Source organism: Oncorhynchus mykiss, chromosome 10 (genome assembly GCF_013265735.2).
Source record: "Oncorhynchus mykiss isolate Arlee chromosome 10, USDA_OmykA_1.1, whole genome shotgun sequence".
Taxonomy (NCBI): Eukaryota; Metazoa; Chordata; class Actinopteri; order Salmoniformes; family Salmonidae; genus Oncorhynchus; species Oncorhynchus mykiss.
In genome coordinates, this window is record NC_048574.1 from 79,320,688 (window position 1) to 79,333,187 (window position 12,500).

At 42.4% G+C, this 12,500-nt stretch overlaps 1 protein-coding gene across 1 annotated transcript in view; it reads right to left on the reverse strand.

Annotated features, from left to right (window-relative positions):
- Nucleotides 1-9,819, reverse strand: part of LOC118936793 (sodium-dependent phosphate transport protein 2B-like) — a 39,316-nt gene extending 29,497 nt beyond the window's left edge. The window contains exons 1-2 of the mRNA XM_036934113.1: nt 9,639-9,819; nt 2,871-2,949 (exon numbers count right to left, since the gene is read on the reverse strand). Of these exons, the coding sequence (XP_036790008.1) occupies nt 2,871-2,946 (76 nt within the window). The 5' untranslated portion in view covers nt 2,947-2,949; nt 9,639-9,819. The remainder of the gene's footprint in view (nt 1-2,870; nt 2,950-9,638) is intronic.
- Nucleotides 9,820-12,500: the final 2,681 nt, after the last annotated feature.

Sequence of the window (12,500 nt, forward strand, 5' to 3'; positions counted from 1 at the left end):
GTTTACATCGGTGTTGTCCTCTCAGTCAGACATGTTTACATCAGTATTGTCCTCTCAGTCAGACATGTTTACATCAGTGTTGTCCTCTCAGTCAGACATGTTTACATCAGTATTGTCCTCTCAGTCAGACATGTTTACATCAGTATTGTCCTCTCAGTCAGACATGTTTTCATCAGTGTTGTCCTCTCAGTCAGACATGTTTACATCAGTATTGTCCTCTCAGTCAGATATGTTTACATCAGTATTGTCCTCTCAGTCAGATATGTTTACATCAGTATTGTCCTCTCAGTCAGATATGTTTACATCAGTATTGTCCTCTCAGTCAGACATGTTTACATCAGTGTTGTCCTCTCAGTCAGACATGTTTACATCAGTATTGTCCTCTCAGTCAGATATGTTTACATCAGTATTGTCCTCTCAGTCAGATATGTTTACATCAGTATTGTCCTCTCAGTCAGACATGTTTTCATCAGTGTTGTCCTCTCAGTCAGATATGTTTACATCAGTATTGTCCTCTCAGTCAGACATGTTTACAACATTTTACCAGGATTCGGCACCTCTACTGTCATGAACCATACTTTTTATTGTTTGAAATGTAAACATTGGAATGAAAGCGATCCGAGTTCATTTCAGTTACCTAATCTGTAATTCTACTGTCCCCTTTACAAAACACATAGCCCGTGCCTGATGTTCTAAGAGTTGATTGGAGTTGGGCCAGCCCGGGTTTAGATTCACTTCTATAATCTCTCTCTCTCTCTCTCTCTCTCTCTCTCTCTCTCTCTCTCCTCCCTCTCTCTCTCTCTCTCTCTCTCTCTCTCTCTCTCTCTGTCTCTCTCTGTCTCTCTCCTCTCTCCCTCTCTCTCTCTCTCTCTCCCTCTCTCTCTCTCTCTCTCTCTCTCTCTTTCCTCTCTCCTCTCTCTCTCCCTCTCTCTCTCTCTCTCTCTCTCTCTCTCTCTCTCCCTCCTCCCTCTCTCTCTCTCTCTCTCTCTCTCTTTCTCTGTCTCTCTCTCTCTCTCTCTCTCTCTCCCTCCTCCCTCTCTTTCTCTCAAATTCAAATTCAAATTCAAGCTGCTTTATTGGCATGAAAAACATTGTGTCAATATTGCCAAAGCAACAATGTATACAATATACATTGTAACAAAATTATAAATGATAGCAAATAATAATATAAAATGGTAGTAAATAATAATACAAAATTAAATACAAAAATAATAACAATATAATGGTAACAGTCTACAGTAAACATTAATAATTATAGTAATAACAATAATAGTAATAATAAGTAAGTTACTGTTTACTATGCAGATGTTATTATTCAGTGTCCCTCAGGCTATGGCAGGAAAATACATATTTGGCTGCAAGAGGAGCCATTGCTCCTTCGCCCATGAGTATTCTTAGTTTTTCCTCTGGGTTCAATTTGTAAAAATGTGGAATATATGTAGTCATTTCTGTGAATAATGAATCTCTTTGTGAGGAATATTTATCACAGTAAAGGAGAAAGTGCATCTCTGTCTCTACCTCCCCTGTCATGCAGTGACCACATCTCTCTCTCTCTCTCTCTCTCTCTCTCTCTCTCTCTCTCTCTCTCTCTCTCTCTCTCTCTCTCTCTCTCTCTGTCTCTCTCTCTCTTCCTCTCTCTCTCCCTCCATCTCTCTCCCTCCCTCCATCTCTCTCTCTCTCTCATCTGTCTCTCTCTCTCCTCATATTGTCTCCTCCACAACACATCTAGACCTAATCTAGACCTAAACTAGACCTAAACTATTGATGGATTCAAGAAGAGGTCGTTTTTAATGATCTCACATTCTCAGTTTGTCAGTGGCAAAGTAGCCTGTCCTGTCAATCATTTTGTGCGGTATTAAAAACGACAATGCTAAAGTCTCCAGTCATCTAAAATAGAATTGCATAGAAATCTAGAATTCAATTGCATAGAAATCTAGAATTCAATTGCATAGAAATCTAGAATTCAATTGCATAGAAATCTAGAATTCAATTGCATAGAAATCTAGAATTCAATTGCATAGAAATCTAGAATTCAATTGCATAGAAATCTAGAATTGATCTAGAATTGTCACGTTCTGACCATAGTTCTTTTGTGTTTTCCTTGTTTTAGTGTTGGTCAGGACGTGAGCTGGGTGGGCATTCTATGTTCTGTGTCTAGTTTGTCCGTTTCTATATATGGCCTGATATGGTTCTCAATCAGAGGCTGGTGTTAGTCATTGTCTCTGATTGGGAACCATATTTAGGTAGCTTGTTTTGTGTTGGGGGTTTGTGGGTGGTTGTTTCCTGTCTTTGTGTTCTCTGCACCAGATAGGACTGTTTTGGGTTTTTATCCACGTCTGTTATTTTTGTATTTGTGTAGTTGTTCACGTTATCGTTCTTTTATTAAACATGATGAACTCTAACCACGCTGCATTTTGGTCCTCCTCTCCTTCGACGGAAGACAACCGTTACAAGAATCTGGATTAGATTCTGCAAGCGCCTACTCTACTGCTCTCAATTGCAAAGAAATCTAGAATTCAATTGCATAGAAATCTAGAATTCAATTGCATAGAAATCTAGAATTCAATTGCATAGAAATCTAGAATTCAATTGCATAGAAATCTAGAATTCAATTGCATAGAAATCTAGAATTCAATTGCATAGAAATCTAGAATCTAGAATGAATTCTGCAAGCGCCTTTACTCTACTGCTCTAGTCTAGACCGCTACGCACATGGGATGATATGCAATTGCTTTACTATAAAGGTGATTCGGTAGATTCAGATCTCCCCAAATCTCCTACCTCTTTCAGTTTATGTCTCAGCACCTCCCGATTTACAAATGAAGCACTGGTTTACACACACGCACACACAATAATGATTCATAACGTACCACTGAGTTGATCATCTTTGTGCTTCTCTGTGGATCCTGTGGATTTCTGGTCCTCTAGTTCAGGTCGAGAAGCCATAATCTGGGGAGGAAAGACATCACAAAGTTCTCTCTCTCTCTCCTTTCTCTCTCCGTCTATCTCTCTTTCTGTCTCTCTCTTCCTTATTCTCTCTCTTTTCTCTCTCCGTCTATCTCTCTTTCTGTCTCTCTCTTTACTATCTCTCCTTTCTCTCTCCGTCTATCTCTCTGTCTCTCTCTTTACTATCTCTCCTTTCTCTCTCCGTCTATCTCTCTTTCTGTCTCTCTCTTTACTCTCTCTCCTTTCTCTCTCCGTCTATCTCTCTGTCTCTCTCTTCCTCAATATTTGTAATACAACTAGACAACATATCAACTAAAACTTCTCAATATAAGTAATATAACTACAGCGTATTAAATAAAACACCATAGAAATATACAAATGTATCATTTTAACATAAAATAACATATAACAGCAACATATCAACTGTCTTCCACCACAACTCTACCTAGTTGATCACTTTGATGCTCACCGCTAGCAAACCAGCCTCAGTATGAGCTATAAATCAGCCCAAGTACTCTTCACTTTCCAATCAAACCTATTGATGAAGCTGTGGAATCCCGTTAAGGGAGCGTCTGTCTGTCTGTCCGTCCGTCCTCTCGCCGCACCTCTCAATTAATCAGGACATCTGATGGGATCTACTCGATTTTCAATAGCTACCAGATCAACACCAGCTGCCAAAACACACACACACACACACACACACACACACACACACACACACACACACACACACACACACACACACACACACACACACACACACACACACACACACACACACACACACACACACACACACACACACACACACACATACACACACACACACATGCAAAGAATGTCTCTCCCCTATACCCTTGATACTTGATGACATGATTATGGTTAGTCTGTTACCGTAGTATTGTTGTTGTCATAGTGAGTATTATCTGTTATAGTAGTATTGTTGTTGTCATAGTGATTATTATCTGTTATAGTAGTATTGTTGTTGTCATAGTGATTATTAACTGTTACAGTAGTATTGTTGTTGTCATAGTGATTATTAACTGTTATAGTAGTATTGTTGTTGTCATAATGATTATTATCTGTTATAGTAGTATTGTTGTTGTCATAGTGATTATTAACTGTTACAGTAGTATTGTTGTTGTCATAGTGATTATTATCTGTTATAGTAGTATTGTTGTTGTCATAGTGATTATTAACTGTTACAGTAGTATTGTTGTTGTCATAGTGATTATTAACTGTTACAGTAGTATTGTTGTTGTCATAGTGAGTATTAACTGTTATAGTAGTATTGTTGTTGTCATAATGATTATTATCTGTTATAGTAGTATTGTTGTTGTCATAATGATTATTATCTGTTATAGTAGTATTGTTGTTGTCATAGTGATTATTAACTGTTATAGTAGTATTGTTGTTGTCATAATGATTATTATCTGTTATAGTAGTATTGTTGTTGTCATAGTGATTATTAACTGTTATAGTAGTATTGTTGTTGTCATAGTGATTATTAACTGTTACAGTAGTATTGTTGTTGTCATAGTGATTATTATCTGTTATAGTAGTATTGTTATTGTCATAGTGATTATTATCTGTTATAGTAGTATTGTTGTTGTCATAGTGATTAATAACTGTTACAGTAGTGTTGTTGTTGTCATAGTGATTGTTAACTGTTGCAGTAGTATTGCTGTTGTCATAGTGATTATTAACTGTTATAATAGTATTGTTGTTGTCATAGTGATTATTAACTGTTACAGTAGTATTGCTGTTGTCATAGTGATTATTAACTGTTATAAAAGTATTGTTGTTGTCATAGTGATTATTAATGGAGGGTCATAGTAGTAGAAGGTCCCTGGTACAGCCTGGACATGCTATCTTAAAGGAGGCTAAAATGATGATACTAGTACATCTTATCTATTAACACACACATCTTATCTATTAACACACACATCTTATCTATTAACACACATACAGCTACACACACACACACACACACACATACACCTGCACATACACACAGTGTCTATTTTACACATCAAACTCATCAAAACAGAGATCAAAGGTTTGTTATTCTTAGAATGAGTTGAATACTGATGATAAGAAACTGTGTCTCTAATCAGCGTTGTACAGCTTCCTGGTCTGCCTCGAGGAATGACTGCTGTCATTTACTGGAAAGACTCACCGCTCTCACTAAACTCAAATATCAGGGTGTTGATTTGAGTCACATGGTTTGACTCACCACTCTCACTAAACTCAAATATCAGGGTGTTGATTTGAGTCACATGGTTTGACTCACCGCTCTCACTAAACTCAAATATCAGGGTGTTGTTTTGAGTCACATGGTTTGACTCACCACTCTCACTAAACTCAAATATCAGGGTGTTGATTTGAGTCACATGGTTTGACTCACCACTCTCACTAAACTCAAATATCGGGGTGTTGATTTGAGTCACATTGTTTGACTCACCACTCTCACTAAACTCAAATATCAGGGTGTTGATTTGAGTCACATGGTTTGACTCACCACTCTCACTAAACTCAAATATCAGGGTGTTGATTTGAGTCACATGGTTTGACTCACCGCTCCCACTAAACTCAAATATTAGGGTGTTGATTTGAGTCACATGGTTTGACTCACCGCTCTCACTAAACTTAAATATCAGGGTGTTGATTTGAGTCACATGGTTTGACTCACCGCTCTCACTAAACTCAAATATCAGGGTGTTGATTTGAGTCACATGGTTTGACTCACCGCTCTCACTAACTCAAATATCAGGGTGTTGATTTGAGTCACATGGTTTGACTCACCGCTCTCACTAAACTCAAATATCAGGGTGTTGATTTGAGTCACATGGTGTGACTCACCACTCTCACTAAACTCAAATATCAGGGTGTTGATTTGAGTCACATGGTTTGACTCACCACTCTCACTAAACTCAAATATCAGGGTGTTGATTTGAGTCACATGGTTTGACTCACCGCTCTCACTAAACTCAAATATCAGGGTGTTGATTTGAGTCACATGGTTTGACTCACCACTCTCACTAAACTCAAATATCAGGGTGTTGATTTGAGTCACATTGTAAGGTTCTGCTTTTCCTTCTTAGTCAATCTTGTGTTATTTTTCTTTGTGTTCTGGAACGTAGCCCTGTTTCTTTGTGTTCTGGAACGTAGCCCTGTTTCTTTGTGTTCTGGAACGTAGCCCTGTTTCTTTGTGTTCTGGAACGTAGCCCTGTTTCTTTGTGTTCTGGAACGTAGCCCTGTTTCTTTGTGTTCTGGAACGTAGTCCTGTTTCTTTGTGTTCTGGAACGTAGCCCTGTTTCTTTGTGTTCTGGAACGTAGCCCCGTTTCTTTGTGTTCTGGAACGTAGCCCTGTTTCTTTGTGTTCTGGAACGTAGCCCTGTTTCTTTGTGTTCTGGAACGTAGCCCTGTTTCTTTGTGTTCTGTAACGTAGCCCCGTTTCTTTGTGTTCTGGAACGTAGTCCTGTTTCTTTGTGTTCTGGAACGTAGCCCTGTTTCTTTGTGTTCTGGAACGTAGCCCCGTTTCTTTGTGTTCTGGAACGTAGCCCTGTTTCTTTGAGGTCTGGAACATAGCCCTGTTTCTTTGTGTTCTGGAACGTAGCCCTGTTTCTTTGTGTTCTGGAACATAGCCCCGTTTCTTTGTGTTCTGGAACGTAGCCCTGTCTTTCATTTTTGTTAATTGATTTCTCCTGTGTTGGTTTCTCACCTGGTCTGCATCAGCTCCCTGTTCAGTTCTTTCTGTTTGTATGGTTGTGAGGTATTGTTTGTTTTTGACTGCCTTTCTGTGTTTGACCATTGCCTGCCTGTGACCACGATTCCTGCCTTCTGCGAAGGCTTAATTAACATCTGCCGTGCTCTGCGTGTGAATCAACCCCTTTTTCTCCCTGAGTATTCATTACAGAATACCTGACCCAATAACGGAATGGATTCAGAGGAGGTATAACGGCGCCTAACCCAGCAAGAGGAGCTTATGGAGGAAATGTGCCATCTTCTCCGACCAGCCTATCCCTTCTCCTCCGATGCCAGGTATCCTAACCCAGCAAGAGGAGCTTATGGAGGAAATGTGCCATCTTCTCCGCCAGCCTATCCCTTCTCCCCCGATGCCAGGTATCATAACCCAGCAAGAGGAGCTTATGGAGGAAATGTGCCATCTTCTCCGACCAGCCTATCCCTTCTCCTCCGATGCCAGGTATCCTAACCCAGCAAGAGGAGCTTATGGAGGAAATGTGCCATCTTCTCCACCAGCCTATCCCTTCTCCTCCGATGCCAGGTATCATAACCCAGCAAGAGGAGCTTATGGAGGAAATGTGCCATCTTCTCCACCAGCCTATCCCTTCTCCTCTGATGCCAGGTATCGTAACCATCTTCACCGCCAGCCTATCCCTTCTCCTCCGATGCCAGGTATCATAACCCAGCAAGAGGAGCTTAGGGAGGAAATGTGCCATCTTCTCCACCAGCCTATCCCTTCTCCTCCGATGCCAGGTATCGTAACCATCTTCACCGCCAGCCTATCCCTTCTCCCCCGATGCCAGGTATCGTAACCGATAGCCTCCTTCATTCATATCCATGCCTGGAAAATATGACGGTTCGACCTGGGAAATGTCAGGGATTTCTGATGCAATGCAGCAAATACATTGAGCACAACTTCACCACCACGGACAAGGTTATATGCACTTCGCAGGTCGAGTTTAGTATAGATGTCGGCACGGCCCACTTGTTCAAGGGTGGCTGGATCAGAGGAAGAGGGAAGCGGTTCTTGACCATGACGTCATTCAGGGAACGATAATCCATACATGGAAAGGGACCACCGTCCTTTTTTTTCCGACGAAGAAGAATGTAGCCTTGTTCCTTTGTTCTGGAATGTAGCTTTGTTCCTTTGTTCTGGAATGTAGCTTTGTTCCTTTGTTCTGGAACGTAGCCTTGTTCCTTTGTTCTGGAATGTAGCTTTGTTCCTTTGTTCTGGAATGTAGCTTTGTTCCTTTGTTCTGGAATGTAGCCTTGTTCCTTTGTTCTGGAATGTAGCTTTGTTCCTTTGTTCTGGAATGTAGCTTTGTTCCTTTGTTCTGGAATGTAGCCTTGTTCCTTTGTTCTGGAATGTAGCTTTGTTCCTTTGTTCTGAATCGTAGCTTTGTTCCATTGTTCTGGAACGTAGCCTTGTTCCTTTGTTCTGGAACGTAGCCTTTGTTCCGTTGTTCTGGAAGGTAGCCTTTGTTTCGTTGTTCGGGAACGTAGCCTTTGTTCCGTTTTTCTGGAACGTAGCCTTTGTTCCGTTGTTCTGGAACGTAGCCTTTGTTCCGTTGTTCTGGCAGGTAGCCTTTGTTCCGTTGTTCTGGAACGTAGCTTTGTTCCTTTGTTCTGGAACGTAGCCTTTGTTCCGTTGTTCTGGAACGTAGCCTTGTTCCGTTGTTCTGGAACGTAGCCTTTGTTCCGTTGTTCTGGAACGTAGCCTTTGTTCCGTTGTTCTGGAACGTAGCCTTGTTCCGTTGTTCTGGAACGTAGCCTTGTTCCGTTGTTCTGGAACGTAGCCTTGTTCCGTTGTTCTGGAACGTAGCCTTGTTCCGTTGTTCTGGAACGTAGCCGTTGTTCTGGAACGCAGCCTTTGTTCCGTTGTTCTGGAACGCAGCCTTTGTTCCGTTGTTCTGGAACCCAGCCCTGTCTTTCATTGTTGTTCATTGATTTCACCTGTGTCTGTTTCTCATCATCTCCCTATTTAGTTCAGTTCTTTCTGTTTGTATGGTTGTGAGGTGTTGTTTTGTTTTTTGACTGCCTACCTGCGTTTGACCATCGCCTGCCTGCGACCACGATTCCTGCCTTCTGCGAAGGCTTAATAAACATCTGCTGTGCTCCGCGAGTGAATCTACACATTTTTGCTTCCCTCCCTGAGTATTCATTACGCACACGGTTTGACACACTACTCTCAATAACTCAAATATCAGGGTGTTGATTTTGACCAACACCCCTTTTCTCCATTGTTCTAATACAAATTACTTTACTGACAAAATACAATACAAAACACAGGACCCTCTTTCTGATTGGAGGGAAGAAACACATGGTGTCTTGGTGATTTAAGTTGGAATTGAAAGTTAATGTACACTATTTTTTTACACACATCCTCTACCACAATTCAGATTGTTCAGATTCTGCAAGGCACACACTTTTTCTTCCGGAAAATGACCCTTTCTAGTTTACAACAGAATAATATGAATCAAAACAAATTACATAACACAAGGCACAAAGGGTATGAAGTTACAAAAAAACAGGAGTTACTGTAAATCCTAACCAAAAACGAGGAGTTACCGTAAATCCTAACCAAAAAACAGGAGTTACTGTAAATCCTAACCAAAAATGAGGATTTACCGTAAATCCTAACCAAAAAACAGGAGTTACTGTAAATCCTAACCAAAAAACAGGAGTTACCGTAAATCCTAACCAAAAACGAGGAGTTACCGTAAATCCTAACCAAAAACAGGAGTTACCGTAAATCCTAACCAAAAACCAGGTGTTACCGTAAATCCTAACCAAAAAAACAGGAGTTACGTAACTCCTAACTAAATGATCTTCACAAAGCAATACTCCATAACCCTCTACCTCTGTCACACAGGACACCCATCCACACAGAGTAACTCTATATAATATACTGTAGATGACTGAGTGTCCATGTTGTCAGAACTCACCTGAAGCAGAGGCACGTGTCTGTGGCCTCAGCAGCTAGTGGTGACAGGTCGATACCTCAGAGACAAACCTGCTTCAGGTAGATAGCAGTCAGTCAGTCTGTCTCCCCTTCTCTCTGACTGTCCGAAGGAATTATCTCGGCGTTGGTGATGTCGGCAAGCGTACGTGCGGCGTCCTCAGATATCCAGGTGAGACGCCTGTCATTACCTGATTACCCGGGTCTTATCTGTTTCCGTGGCGATGAGATCTCTGTGCATGAGGTGCAAAGTGTGATGAAATCTCTCCTCCTGCCCTCTGACTCCAGACTGCCTCAGCTGGTACAGTAGAGAACACATCTACAGCACCCTGTCTAACCTGCCTCCGCTGGTACAGTAGAGAACACATCTACAGCACCCTATCTAACCTGCCTCGGCTGGTACAGTAGAGAACACACCTACAGCACCCTGTCTAACCTGCCTCCGCTGGTACAGTGGGGAACACATCTACAGCACCCTGTCTAACCTGCCTCAGCTGGTACAGTAGAGAACACATCTACAGCACCCTGTCTAACCTGCCTCAGCTGGTACAGTAGAGAACACATCTACAGCACCCTGTCTAAGCTGCCTCAGCTGTACAGTAGAGTACACATCTACAGCACCAGGTGTAATCAGGTGTAGTCTCCGGCTGTTCTCTGTTGCAGGTAGACTGGATCTGGAATCTACACCTGACTGTTCTGCTAAAGAGATGATCTTCCGACCTGTTGTTTCAGGTGAATCGAAACCACACCTGTGCTCAGTTTTACCTGTGCAGGCCTCTCTGTTACCTGGGTAGACCTCTCTGTTACCTGGGTAGATCTCTCTGTTACCTGGGTAGACCTCTCTGTAACCTGGGTAGACCTCTCTGTTACCTGGGTAGCTCTGTTACCTGGGTAGACCTCTCTGTTACCTGGGTAGATCTCTCTGTTACCTGGGTAGATCTCTCTGTTACCTGGGTAGACCTCTCTGTTACTTGGGTATCCTCTCTGTTACCTGGGTAGGTCTCTCTGTTACCTGGGTAGGTCTCTCTGTTACCTGGGTAGACCCCTCTCTGTTACCTGGGTAGGCATCTCTGTTACCTGGGTAGACCTCCTCTCTGTTGTGCGGTGCTGTGTTATCTCTGTGTACCAGGTGTTATATAATCAGAGAGGAGTGGTAGGATGGTAGTCTCTCTCTCTCTCTCTCTCTCTCTCTCTCTCTCTCTCTCTCTCTCTCTCTCTCTCTCTCACTCTCTCTCTCTCACACACACACACACACACACACACACACACACACATAGGGGATTTCTGGAAGGCCAAGGTTCATCCTATACACTGATAGACAGAACATAAATAAGACAGGTGTGTGTGTGTGTGTGTGTGTGTGTGTGTGTGTGTGTGTGTGTGTGTGTGTGTGTGTTCCCTAGTCAACTCAGCGGAGTCAGATATCAGGCGTGTGCCAGAGGGTCAAGATTTGTCATTATGGCACCCTATGCCTTTTATAGTGCACTACTTCTGACCAGGACCCAGTGCACTATGTAGGGTGTAGGGTTCGTCCACTCAGTGATCAGTCATGTCTACTATGTAGGGTGTAGGGTTCGTCCACTCAGTGATCAGTCATGTCTACTATGTAGGGTGTAGGGTTCATCCACTCAGTGATCAGTCATGTCTACTATGTAGTGTGTAGGGTTCGTCCACTCAGTGATCAGTCATGTCTACTATGTAGGGTGTAGGGTTCGTCCACTCAGTGATCAGTCATGTCTACTATGTAGGGTGTAGGGTTCATCCACTCAGTGATCAGTCATGTCTACTATGTAGTGTGTAGGGTTCCATTTGGGCCGTCCACTCAGTGATCAGTCATGTCTACTATGTAGTGTGTAGGGTTCATCCACTCAGTGATCAGTCATGTCTACTATGTAGGGTGTAGGGTTCGTCCACTCAGTGATCAGTCATGTCTACTATGTAGGGTGTAGGGTTCATCCACTCAGTCATCAGTCATGTCTACTATGTAGTGTGTAGGGTTCGTCCACTCAGTGATCAGTCATGTCTACTATGTAGGGTGTAGGGTTCGTCCACTCAGTGATCAGTCATGTCTACTATGTAGGGTGTAGGGTTCATCCACTCAGTCATCAGTCATGTCTACTATGTAGTGTGTAGGGTTCGTCCACTCAGTGATCAGTCATGTCTACTATGTAGGGTGTAGGGTTCGTCCACTCAGTGATCAGTCATGTCTACTATGTAGGGTGTAGGGTTCCATTTGGGCCGTCCACTCAGTGATCAGTCATGTCTACTATGTAGGGTGTAGGGTTCGTCCACTCAGTGATCAGTCATGTCTACTATGTAGGGTGTAGGGTTCGTCCACTCAGTGATCAGTCATGTCTACTATGTAGGGTGTAGGGTTCATCCACTCAGTCATCAGTCATGTCTACTATGTAGTGTGTAGGGTTCGTCCACTCAGTGATCAGTCATGTCTACTATGTAGGGTGTAGGGTTCGTCCACTCAGTGATCAGTCATGTCTACTATGTAGGGTGTAGGGTTCCATTTGGGCCGTCCACTCAGTGATCAGCCATGTCTACTATGTAGTGTGTAGGGTTCGTCCACTCAGTCATCAGTCATGTCTACTATGTAGGGTGTAGAGTTCGTCCACTCAGTGATCAGTCATGTGCTGGCTGAGGATGTTGATTGATTATGGAACCAGAGAGGAAACCAGGGGAAACCATGCACAGCTGTTTTCAACCGATCAATAATTATATCAAACACACACACACACACAGGTTTGAGGATTATCAGCTGATCCTAGATCTGTGGTTAAGTTCACATCTAATGGTTTAAGTTAGGATTGTGGAGGGAAAGATGATCCTAGATCAGTGT